The 11740-nt window shown below is 50.2% G+C and overlaps 4 protein-coding genes across 4 annotated transcripts; 1 reads left to right on the forward strand and 3 right to left on the reverse strand.

The window, feature by feature from the left end:
• Positions 1-29: 29 nt before the first annotated feature.
• On the forward strand, positions 30-644 carry FMAN_01634 (uncharacterized protein; the record flags this gene model as incomplete). Its single annotated transcript, XM_041821168.1, has 2 exons — positions 30-282; positions 346-644. 2 exons carry the CDS (start codon positions 30-32, stop codon positions 642-644), a joined length of 552 nt encoding a protein of 183 aa, XP_041676976.1.
• Positions 645-1292: 648 nt separating this feature from the next.
• On the reverse strand, positions 1293-3532 carry FMAN_01635 (uncharacterized protein; the record flags this gene model as incomplete). Its single annotated transcript, XM_041821179.1, has 5 exons — positions 1293-2346; positions 2454-2698; positions 2851-2901; positions 3036-3424; positions 3493-3532. The coding sequence occupies 5 exons, from the start codon at positions 3530-3532 to the stop codon at positions 1293-1295; spliced, it is 1779 nt and encodes a 592-aa protein (XP_041676977.1).
• A 3386-nt stretch (positions 3533-6918) lies between these two features.
• Positions 6919-8620, reverse strand: FMAN_01636 (uncharacterized protein; the record flags this gene model as incomplete). The annotated part of the gene is made up of 4 exons (XM_041821190.1): positions 6919-7391; positions 7451-7905; positions 7978-8444; positions 8522-8620. 4 exons carry the CDS (start codon positions 8618-8620, stop codon positions 6919-6921), a joined length of 1494 nt encoding a protein of 497 aa, XP_041676978.1.
• Positions 8621-10784: 2164 nt separating this feature from the next.
• Positions 10785-11660, reverse strand: FMAN_01637 (uncharacterized protein; the record flags this gene model as incomplete). The annotated part of the gene is made up of 2 exons (XM_041821201.1): positions 10785-11377; positions 11429-11660. 2 exons carry the CDS (start codon positions 11658-11660, stop codon positions 10785-10787), a joined length of 825 nt encoding a protein of 274 aa, XP_041676979.1.
• Between the last annotated feature and the right edge of the window lie 80 nt (positions 11661-11740).

The following is an 11740-nucleotide window of genomic DNA, read 5'->3' on the forward strand; positions in this document are numbered from 1 at the left end:
CTCATACTAAAAGCATCTCAATCACCAAAATGTCACTCACGCTAGAACAAGAAATGGTCCATCTCGCACCAGAGCAACACGTCCGCGCAATCCTCCTCGCCCTCCTTGACGACCGCTCCGTCAAAGCCCGCGCCCTAAACCACTACCGCGCCCTCAAAGCCGCCGACAACCCCGTGACCGGCCTCAAGCGCAAAGCCATGAACGACCTGTTTGTCTGTGTTCAGTGCGACCAGGCGTTCACACACCAAGATAACACTGAGACGTCGTGTCGTTACCATCCAGGTACGTTAACCAGCCCCTACTTTTCCGTGTGCATGTTTGTCGCGATGAGGCTGATGACGTTAGGGGAACTTATCGTTGATGACACAGAGGATTTCTGGGCGGATCATGACGAGGATTGCCATGGGGAGATTGATACGCCTGAGATGAGAGAGGAGATGCCTGATGGGTTCCGCTGGACGTGCTGCGACAAATTAGGTGGACGAAAAGGCTGTACCAAGGGAAAACATCAAGCTGATCCGGCAAAGTCACGGAGAGGTGGAAATGTGCCATCTGGTGGTGACCTAAGGAAGAACAATGGTTCACATTTCCCAGTTTCAGACGAGGACAGTGAAGAGGAGGAAGATGGCGACGAGGAATATTGATTCAACTCAATTGTATAATTCGACGATAAACATACATTTCTAACATCCTAGCAAGCATATCTTCAGTCTTGAAACCGTGTCATTCAATACGTAAATGAGAACCCCAAACTCCCAACCTATGGATGACTGATATTGCACAACGCTATGTTGCCACAACCTCTCCTCACGACATCAACAAAGATACACACAGAGAGAGATTATAAATACCAAGAGACAAGAGCCCTGCTGAATCATACATAGCCCCTGGCCTTTGACAAATATTACATGACATAAAACGTTGCAAATAGTCTTGAGTCCTAAAATGACCCGGGCTGTATCTTTAGCCGTGCCAATCACCCGGTACTCCTTGCGCCTGAATGCACTTCAAATAATTCTGTTTCCTCCTCTGCCATGCCGAATAAATGTACCCCCCGTGACAATATCTGGTGTCACTATCATCCTCCGTCTTTCCAAAAACAAAAGTCAATGTGACACAGTCACACCCCAGGCCCATGGTCTTTCAAGTCATCTATGTTGTTCAAACATAAAAGGAAGCTCTGAAGAGTGCCGCCGCAGAGGTGTTGGTCTTGGCGACACTGTGCCATCTAGGCTAAAACGCTTGGGTGTTGTTGTTCCTGGACCATCGGCTGAGCCTACATCATTGGGCTCCTATACCCCCATGACAGGAACCTTCTTGTTTCGCTTGCCCAGAAGGGTAGCGTTGTCCAGGTTGAGCTCAAATGCTCCTCGCTGGCGGTTGCGCTCACGGACCTGCTGTCGAGCAGCCGCGGCGACTGTTGCCGAATGTTGGCCGTAACCTCTCTCAGCACGCTCCCGCTCACGGCCCCGAGATTGTTGCTGTTGCTCTTGATCTCGGATGTTAGCCTTTCGCATACTTTGCTCAAGGGCCTGAGTCGCTGCGTTGGGCTTGGCAGCGGTGTTATCTTGACCATCGATCTGCATGACATCATCGTCTTCATCTTCCTCATTGAGGCCGCCGAGGAAGCGCGCTGGTGTGCCCTTGGGGCCGATCTGCGCTCTTCGCTTGCCCTCTTCCTCCTGACGATGAACAGCATAACCGACATCGAAGACCTCACGCAGGTTAACAGCGCCAGGAGATCGGAAGTCGTATCGCTTGCCAGACTCTTCAAATTTAGTAGCATCAAAGGCCTTGAGCATGCCGTCGGATTTCTTCATCTCATCTCGGGGAGTAGGTCCGTTTCCGGCGATCCATGGGTGAGCAAGGAACTCGGTAATCGTAAATCGCTTCTCAGGATCTACAGTCAGGAGATGGCTAATAAGATCCTGGGCGGACTTTGAGATCTCGTCCCACCATGGAGACAAGAAAGTGTACTGGCCCTTGGCAACTTTCTCAGTGAGCACCTCGATACTCTCATCATAGAATGGTGGGAAACCGCAAAGCAGAGTGTATAGCACACATCCTAGCGCCCACATATCAACCGACTTGGAGTATCGCTCGTCCTTTACGATTTCAGGTGCTGTGTAGCCGACAGTTCCACAAGGAGTCATAGTCTGGTTATCCCAAACAATCTTGGAGAGACCAAAATCGGCGATCTTGATGCGACCAATACCACCGGCACCCTGGCCGGGAATGAACTCGCCCTCATCAACCTTGTCCTCATCGCCAGGCTGCTTGGGTTTCGGGTGCTTAGAAGGCACCATAGGAATGGGCTCAAACAGAATGTTCTCGGGCTTGATGTCACTGGTAGGGATGTTAGTGATGATTCCAAGGCCGTGCAGAGGCGAATGACGTCAGGAGGGGCATCACCACTTCTGACATCAAGCGGGCCGCAAAGAGTCATGACATACCGATGAACAACACCCTTCTCCTCGTGGAGATATTCAAGAGCCTTGGCCACCTGAACAATGACGTGTCGGGAAAGCTCCTCGCTGAAATATGTCAAGCGGACAATCTGGTGGAAAAGTTCACCACCAGGGGCAAGCTCCAGAATGATGTAATAATATTGCCTCGATTCGGCGAATTCGACGAGCTTGATAATATTGGGGTGGTCCAGTTGGCGCATAATCTGGACCTCCTTCAAGATATTTGATCGCTGCAGGAGTGTCAGTATTCTGCCTCGCATGTCCTCGAGTCTAAAGGCTGGCCACCCCCGCCATCAAAGACAGCAGGAACTGACTTCAGACGGGGACAGCGTCGGCCTGGACATAGGAAAGAAATAGCGACGTAAGGAGAATCTTCTCGCACCTCTGCTGCCTTCGGGACTTTCTTGAAGTCTGGATGTAAATGCTTATTGCCCTATGAGAGGGGACAACCCCGTGTTGGTAAATGGGGACCCAAAGAAAGAGAAAGCAGACGACTAAAAAGCACAAGAAACATCAAAACAAAAGGAGATAGGGTGACAGATACAGGCAACCCCAATGTTTGCTTACCTGCATACTGTTCATCTCGTACTTGCGTACTACTTTGATGGCGACCTCGCCTTGCTGACCTGTCGTGTCGCGGGCGCGGTAAACATTGCTGAAGGCACCATCACCCATCTTGTCGACGAGCTCCCAACGCTCAAGGCCGGGGTAACGAGGGAATTTGCTCTTGCTGGCATTCTCCTCAGCAATAAGCTTGGCGAGCTTCTCATCGTCGACGCGCTTCTTGCTCTTGCTGCGTGCGTAATCGTCATCGCCATATTCGTTTCCGGGCTCTTGTGCCCTTGCGTAGTGGGTGTTACTGGGATCTGATGCTGTCTTATGCTGGACTGTGGGCGCCTGTTGCTGTTCTGTCTTGCGTGGAGCCTCTTCAGGAGCAGCGGCACGAGCTTGCTTGCCTAAGCAACCATTGTCAGCGACTGATAAAAACGGGCCAAACTTGGCAGAATAGTGGGTTAGGACATACCGTGCCGGATAAAGTTCTTGAGTTGCTGAATGGTGGACATGGCTCGGAAATTTGTCGCTTAGGCGCGACAGTCGCCTGTGAGAGAAAAGGTCGTGAGGCTTTGGGCGATTTTGGTAGCAAGTAATGGGCGATTGGAAGTCTTTGAGAGCAGTAGTTGCTTCTAATGTGCGGTGCAACTAAAAAACGGATTCGCCGGTCTAGCCTAGAGCTATTCAGTCTTGGAGTCGTAGCGAGTCGTGATCGTAAACGTGAGCTTTGTTTGGTGTGTCGCAAAGCGCGGGCAATATTATTACAAAAGACGAAGTGGGATAGATTTCTTGACGGAAGCAGGGAAACAGGGTTGGACTGCTCTGTGGACGATGCGGGGTTTAGCAGGTCTACTCTAGCGGACGGGAGCGTTTCTTGTTTGACGTTTGATGTGAGGGTGTCGTAGCAAGTCGAGTAGGTAAGGTAGTTAGTGAAGAGATGATGAGTAATGGTTAACGTTGTGTGTGAGTCGAAAAGTGACACATATGTTGGAGGATGGAGAAGAAAGAGAAAAGAAAAGTCGTCCCAAGGGAAGAATCCAGGAAAAGGAAATCGATTGGGATAAAAGTGCCTTGCGCTGGTTGCTTGTTTTTGTTCGAGGCAATGCAAGGTAAGGCAAGGTTAGGTAGAGCCTGGTTTCTTTTTGACGGGGGGAGGACCGAGATTTGAGAGGTGACGAAAGGGAAAGGGTGGGCAGCCCACTTGGAGTGGCAGCCCAGCTTTTAGCAGGATTCTAGGCCAACGCCAGGCGGATCGAGTGGGGATGGGGGGCGTTTCCCAGCGGGAAACCTTGGAAAACACAGGGGTTTGTAGTCGAATTCAGTGTCCTAGGAAATTGCTAGGAGGCCCAGTCGAGTGAGTACCTTAGCTGTGGTCTGGGGAGTGAGGTCACTGAGTGAACAAGAGAGGTCAACCTCGGAGACTATTGTCCTGAATGTGCTGAATATGCGATTGCAGCTGAAACAGAGGATTTGTAAGACTCTGCTGGTCAGTGAAGGTGAATGACGATGGCTGTCAAAGCTAAATGGACGACGAGGTAAATGCAGTCCAGCCCAGTCCAGTCAGTAGTGGTGATAGCGGGGTATCCAATGAAGAGACTCGCTGTGACGTTGGCAAAGTTCAGCTGGTAAACAGAAATCTCAAGGGGAGTAAGGGCAAAAGAAAATAAACAGTCAATGTGTTGAGTTAAGGATAGAGCCTCATGTTGACATAAAACGTGTCGACTAGACTCTATTCGAAGTCGTGGGAGTGCAATTGTAGATGATAGACACACGATGAAGTCACCCAAAGCGTCAATCAGTACCAAAGTCCCCACGACATCGTCACAGCCGCCGGAGTACTAATGCATCCCGCCCGTCACTGACTACCTGCTAGGTACGATGCAATACAATACAATACAAAGATACAAAGCCGCCAGTGTCCTCTCCCCCTAACGGAATGACACAAATCACCGCAGGCAGAGAAATGAAAGGTGAGAGAGAAGGGGACCAGGTGCACACCCACGCAGCGATGATGATGGTGATGATGGCATCACCTCTCTCACCCATGCTCCGCGCTAGGGTGCCATGCCATGCCATGCCATGCATGTGCTTCGTCGCTTGTTAGTGGCATCATCGGTTTACCTTATCATTTGCGCATATCTCGAGGCTAATACCTCATACCTACATCCGTCGTTTCTTTTTTGGAAGAATCCCATCATGACTGCCAGCAACGATTCGATAAACAATGGAATCCATGCATGCACTGGAGATAATTTATTGCTCGTACGTAAATGGTGCTCCTGGCGAGATCTCCGCCCTATGACGCTGGTGACGACATCACGCTCTCTGAGAGTGGATATCTGAAGATGCCAGTGCCCAATTAGAGGGTCTATAGCCCTGCGATGTCTTGGCTTGGTGGCGGCTGTTCCAGTGGGTTGGCTGCTGAGAATGAAATCACAGCAGCAAACTTGGAGCTTCACTCATTGCAAGGTTCCCCAGGCCGGAACCATCCATCAATGGACTTTAAAATCTCTTGCAAGAGATGAGCTTCTCGTGATGGTCTATCTATCTATCTGGCTGAATTCAATATTAACTAACTATTCATGGAGTTTGATTGATAACTCGAGCCCCCATCTCTAGAGTCACCCGCTCCACAAACTGATATTCGTGTCTATCGTACTGTAACACTATTTCACATCATTGCTTTTCCCTTTTCATATCCGTCGTATCACCCCAAGGCAGATCCGTTCCTCAACGAGTCAGGGAAAGCCACCTGTATCACAGCACTTATTCTCCTTCAGCTGGATTGCTTCACTTTTGACAAGAATGGAAAATGTTGACCTGAGATGCTGATCATGACGATACTGCACCTGATACTGTGCAACCACTCAACTTCACCCACCGTCTGTCTTCCTATCTATTATTATCTCTTGTCTTCCATCTACCTAGACAAATGCAGCCAGTCCCAAAACAGGCTTTTGAATTCGACCTGGGTTGGGCTGGCTGCTGACAGTATAACACCACTCGGACGTTACTTGGCTTCATGCCATGTTACCTGCTGGCCCGGTCTGGATCTCTATTTCAGACCCTGGCTGCATATTACCAACATGCCAAGATTGCTCATATTCCCTCTTGATTGGATTTCCTCGGAACCCAACGTCTTGCCAGGGCTTATAGCTCACCTGTTAATGGGAACATATGCTCCGTATTGAAAAGCAAAAAAAACTCATCGCAAAATTGGATGAAACAGCATGGACAATGCTCGTTATCCCCCATCCGTCCCGGGTTTGTACTGTATGTCTTAGCTTATCTGGGCTGTGAGAAGCTCTGTGCGAGGGTCTAGACCACCATAGCCAGGGTTCATGGTGTTGTCAGTAGGCACACCGATGGGACGCCCGAAACGTCTCTTGGGCCATGTGCTCTAGCCTTTCTCATAAGCGCCGTGACGCGGCAGTGAGTTCTGATATTTCCGCTGCCTAAATGAAGCTCGTGAGGTCATTACGCGGCTAGCAGCCTTGCTGATATCATCCAGCTTAAACTCTCATGATGGTGGTGTCTCAGATATAATGACCAGGGGTTTCGAGACTGCTGCAGAAACCCTGATTTGATGCTTGTTGGTTGGATGCCGTTCCTGGAACTTTGTCTCCATCAGGATCTCGGCACTTGGAGACAAGCAATTTTGACTTCAGATCCTTGGTAGTTACTAATGAACGGGTCACTGGTTCCTGAATCTTCTTTCTTCAACAGATTGACTCATTGAGATATGATTCAGCTGGGTAGCATTGGACTTCATCGTATGAGAACCACTCATCATTCTGCAGTGCCAGAACCAAAATATCATCATCACGCAATATGAACAGACTCGGCTTTCGAACTCATTGAATAATTCATAATAACGTATCATGAAGAGCATGTCTTCCTACAACTTATAGCATCGATAAGGCACTGCGCGACTTTCGGCATATTCTCTCAACTTCCGATTCTTCCAACCATAGAACATCCTCAAGCCCAGGGCCACAACTGACACAAATAGCAGAAGAGCCGCATTGACCCAGTGCCCCGTCGTGAATCCACCTTCTCGCTGTGAGGTCTGGTAGATCCAAACGCCAGGGATCTGTCCAATTCCCCCGCCGAGACTAACATTGAGGGCAATGGCGAGACCGGTAGAGGCCGTCGTGAACACATTGGAGCTGAGCCATCCCAGCATGGGTGGCATGCATGCAAAAGAGCCAGCCGTTGCCATTATTAAACCTCCGTAGCGGGCTGCATAGGCGTCGGCCGGGAGCGCAGCCGATATAATGAAGCCAACAGCACCCACGGCTGCAGCCATGGCTGTGTGAACGCCTCGGGCGTTGAAGTGGTCCGCCGACCAAGCCACCAAAACCTGGCAGGCTGTTGTGCACGGTCAGTCTTGGTCACTTCTTAAAGCCAAGAAAGCAGGTTAGACTTACCATAAGCAATGGCCCACGGAGGCACCGTCATCAACTGTGCTTTCAAGTCGTAATACCCCAACCCAACAGTGATTGACGGTGCAAACAAACTCAAACTCGCAAACGCCGGCCCAGACGCAAAGTAGATTGCATAATGCGCATACAGTCGCCAGTCCATCAAGGTTTCCTTGGCCTCTGCCCAGGTCATAGTCGGATGCGATTCCTTAGAACCCTCATGGTACATCCGGTGAATAGCCATATCCTTCTCTGCTTCGGATAACCATTTTGCTCGCTCCGGCCAGTCGGGTAGGAAAAAGAGAACGAGGAAGGCGGCCAGGCAAGACGGGATGCCCTCGAGGATGAAGAGCCAACGCCAGCCAGAGAGACCAGCTGTGCCGTTCATGTGGCCAATGCCATAGGCGATTGCGCCGCCAAATGCGCCGGCGAGAGTGGCAGATGCGAGTATGAATGCAACGCTGAAGGTTCGAAGTTAGCAGCTCGACCGTTGCGACACGACAGCTGGTAAAGCTTGACACGGAGAAACTTACCGAACACTGCGCTCATCGTGCTTGTACCAAAACGTCAAGTAGTATACCAACCCAGGAAACAACCCAGCCTCGAAGACACCCAGTAGGAATCGCACAGCTGTAACACTGCCGAAGCTGTTGGTGGCAGCCGTCAATATCGTCATTGCACCCCAGCAAAACATGAGAAAAGCGAGCCAACGGCTGGGTCGCAATTTCTTGAGAAGTATGTTACTTGGAACTTCGAACACCGCATATGAGACGAGGAAGAGCATGAGGGAGATGACGAATTGATGGTCCGTCATCTTGGTCTCACGCTGCATATCGTTGTCGGTCGACGAATTGAGGATCATGGCGTTTCCGATATTCGTTCGATCGAGGAAGGACAAGAAGTAGATGGCGCTTGATAGTGGAATGATGCGTAGGTCTTGTTTCCGGAGAAGCTGCTTCTCGAGGTCGCTTATAGCTTCGACATAGTGAATGTGGGCGTTCTGGAAGACGTGATATTAGTATTTGCGGCGTTGGTGGCATGCGCACGGGTTGCGCAGAGGGTGAGGGGGGTATTTACAACGTCTTTTCCGAGAGTCGAATCGACATCGTCAACGGCGGCCGGAGGAGGGAACGGCACAGGAATGGGCACCTTTTCCATTTCCACGTCGCTCGACATCCGGCCTGTGGCTACTCAGTGGCCGTGATGCGACGAGATGGAAGAAGATGGTGTTTTTTTTATTTCTTTCGATATTGTCGTCGATGGATCGGGTCGAGAAGAGTTGGGATCGGCAGGAGGGGGCGAATATATGATCGGTTCGTCTTCCGTCTTGTGACACCGTCAAGAGCCGAGGGTGGCTTGTTTGTGGTTGTTGCTATTGCGATAAGATATGGACTGGACAAGAGAAAAGAGATGAAAGATGAGAGATGAATGCCAAGAATGATCAAGACCGGGTTACGGACGGATATATATGGATGAATGTATATATCTCAGACCCAGACCCAGAACCAGACCCTGGAACCTCCAAGGGAAGGAGGAGATGAGCTGGATGTAGGTAGGTAATAAAGGGAATTGAAGCGGAGCGATGCGCCTTCCCAGAGAGTGATTGGAGTCAATCGGATCGGAAGTAACGAAGAAGTGGGTGGGTAAGTTGGTTTAAGGTAGAGGAAGTGTACCAATGGCTTGAGTTTAATTTTTCTGGGCGTTTTGCACTCTTGACTCTTTTCGGGTTGGCAATTGTACACGACCTGGAAATAAGAGACGAGGAGGGAGTACAAGTACAAACACAAGCACAAGCAATGAGCACGAGACACTCTTGGTCTTGGTATCGGTCTTGGGAGACAAGCAACGAAATGCGGGGGGAGACTTTGACTTTTAACAAGCTTCGCTGCAGATGCAGATGCAGCTGCAGCTATTACGGGCTTCTCTCACATTCTGACACTCACTCACTGACTGAGTCTATGTACAGTACCCTCCTACTCGATGCATCCATCCGCTAACTCACCCTCGCTCGCTCGCTCGGCAAAACGAGAGAGGATCCACTGCCCGTCGATCAGATCACCACTCGGATTGCTCCAATGACTCGCAGTGGCGCCATGAATGGGGTACTCTTTGACTCTTGTTTGAAGATGTTATCTCAAGCAGCGAATGCACCTTTCCTTCACTAGCTAACCTCGTACGCATCCCGTATTAATGCGCTGTCTTGTCCTGTAAGCTCACCTTTTCCGGCCTGAACAACTCATCACTCTCACTAAGCAGCACAGCACAGCACGACACTCTCTCATCTTCAAACGGTTACACCCGCAACTGTAACTGTAACAGTGAATTCAATGCAAAAGCCCAAAGGTAACTCTACCCGCGCTCATCGCGGGAATACAAACGATCTTCTGTCTCTTTTTCGCTTTTGTCTCCCCACTCTTTGTGATCTTCACTCGTATATCCGAGCTGGTGGCCCAGTCCAACAAGGTAAAATTCTGACTTCAAGGCAAACAAAAAAACTTGAAGCATATGAAAGAAAAGCCTTATCAATACAAGCGGAGGCTCCGCTTCGGCAATCCTACTCTAACTAGCCCTTCAATACGTAAACTGTGACTGTGACACAAAAGACCACCCCAAACCAAGCGGGGGCATAAGACAGGGAATAATTGAACAAGAGGTGCCCAATGCGTGATGAATTTCTCAATTTTCAGCAGTAGCCGCCGTAATGGCCCGATTATACAAAACTTTTCTTTCATAATCTGCGTCTCTATCCTCACCAATCATTTAGGTTCTGTTTCACAGTCTCAAATTTTCGCTTGACGGCCCTTTTCTCTATGTTCCACAGCTCCCGAGTTGCTCTCCCAAAGAGGCAGATTCTTCGGCTCCGGGCCGGCCGGTGGGGAACCGATCTTCGGAGGGCCTCTGTCTTCTGTCTTTGGGGGGACAGCTTAGACGTGAAGATCATTTGCTTGTTCGCAAATCACAGTAAGCCGTGTTGTCCTATTAGAGCCTGTAATTCCTAGATAGGTATCCCGAAGGAGAAACAGGTCACGAATTGAGTCTGCGCCATGCAACCCAACGCACGGCACATCCTCTCCAACATCGCGAAACTTGGTAGAGGGTGTCCGACGTCGGGTCTGTGTTGTATCCAGCTGATCAACTGATATTGAGTGTATCTTCCAGTCTGACTAAACCGTCGGCAAGATGTTTACAAAGCCCGAGGTCCCTGTCCATGATCAACCAGTCTGTCACCAATGTTGCATCAGCCAATTCGACTTGAGGTCACTTGACTGTTGAAGCTGTATGATGACGTTAACTCGAAGTAACTGATAAAAACTATGCCTCTAATTCCGTACAAGCGGAACTAATTCTCCTCCGTTTCTCCCTCTGAGCGCCACAGGAACCATGCGATAACCATGCACAGCTTTAACCCTGCGGCGATCCATAAGGCACCCGCAATGCCGACAGAGCTTTGCGCAAACAACCCGCCGGCTATCACACCGACAAGTAGTAGCGTCGGCGCAGCTGCTCGTTGATTCCTCGACACGTTGTCCAATGCGAACAGCTCTCTGTCGGAGAACAAGTCACAGTACACGCTTGTCAGGACCAGGCTGATGAGAGCGTTCTGCTTCAGAGCTCGACTGGCTACAGCTTGCCCACAGCTCTGGAAGGCCATGAGAGCGATCGGCACCAATACGTTCCATGCCAGGCTATCCGTGTTCGGGCCTGGCGGTCGCAAGGTGACGATCAACGCAGCTGCGCTTGTCAGAAGGACCTGGATTGTGAAAGATGCACAAAGAACCCAGCGACGTCTGGGGGAGACAAGCCGATGGAAGCGGGCAAACAGGAACGAGCCGAGACAGAAAGATGCGATAGACAGAGCGGATTTGTATAGACGAGGGCCAGGAGTGGATGTCGCGAAGCTTGCCAGCCCGAGACCGACATATACAGTGTTTCCTGATTCTTATTAGCCATCGATCATCTTGGTCGTTAGTATAAGTCACTGACCTGTCTGCATAGACACGAATGTTCCCCAGACCTGGATAGAGGAGCTGTCGAGAAGTCCAGTCACGACGTAACAGGCCAGTAACACGGCATCGGCCCACGAACAAGAGACATCATGTTGTAGACGCTCCTTCCAAAACTTCTTCTGGGGTCTAGAGAGTGATGATCCCAATAGTGGTGTTTCCTCGTCTCTCACAGCGGTGTTGCGAACACCGCCATCTACCACCCTTACCATGACACTACCGATGGCGTACTTGTCCCCTGTCTCTTGAATTAAGAAAACGTCTGGAAGCGCCAATTAGAGTCAAGTTATCA

The sequence above is a fragment of the Fusarium mangiferae genome (assembly GCF_900044065.1).
Source record: "Fusarium mangiferae strain MRC7560 genome assembly, contig: FMAN_scaffold001, whole genome shotgun sequence".
Lineage (NCBI taxonomy): Eukaryota > Fungi > Ascomycota > Sordariomycetes > Hypocreales > Nectriaceae > Fusarium > Fusarium mangiferae.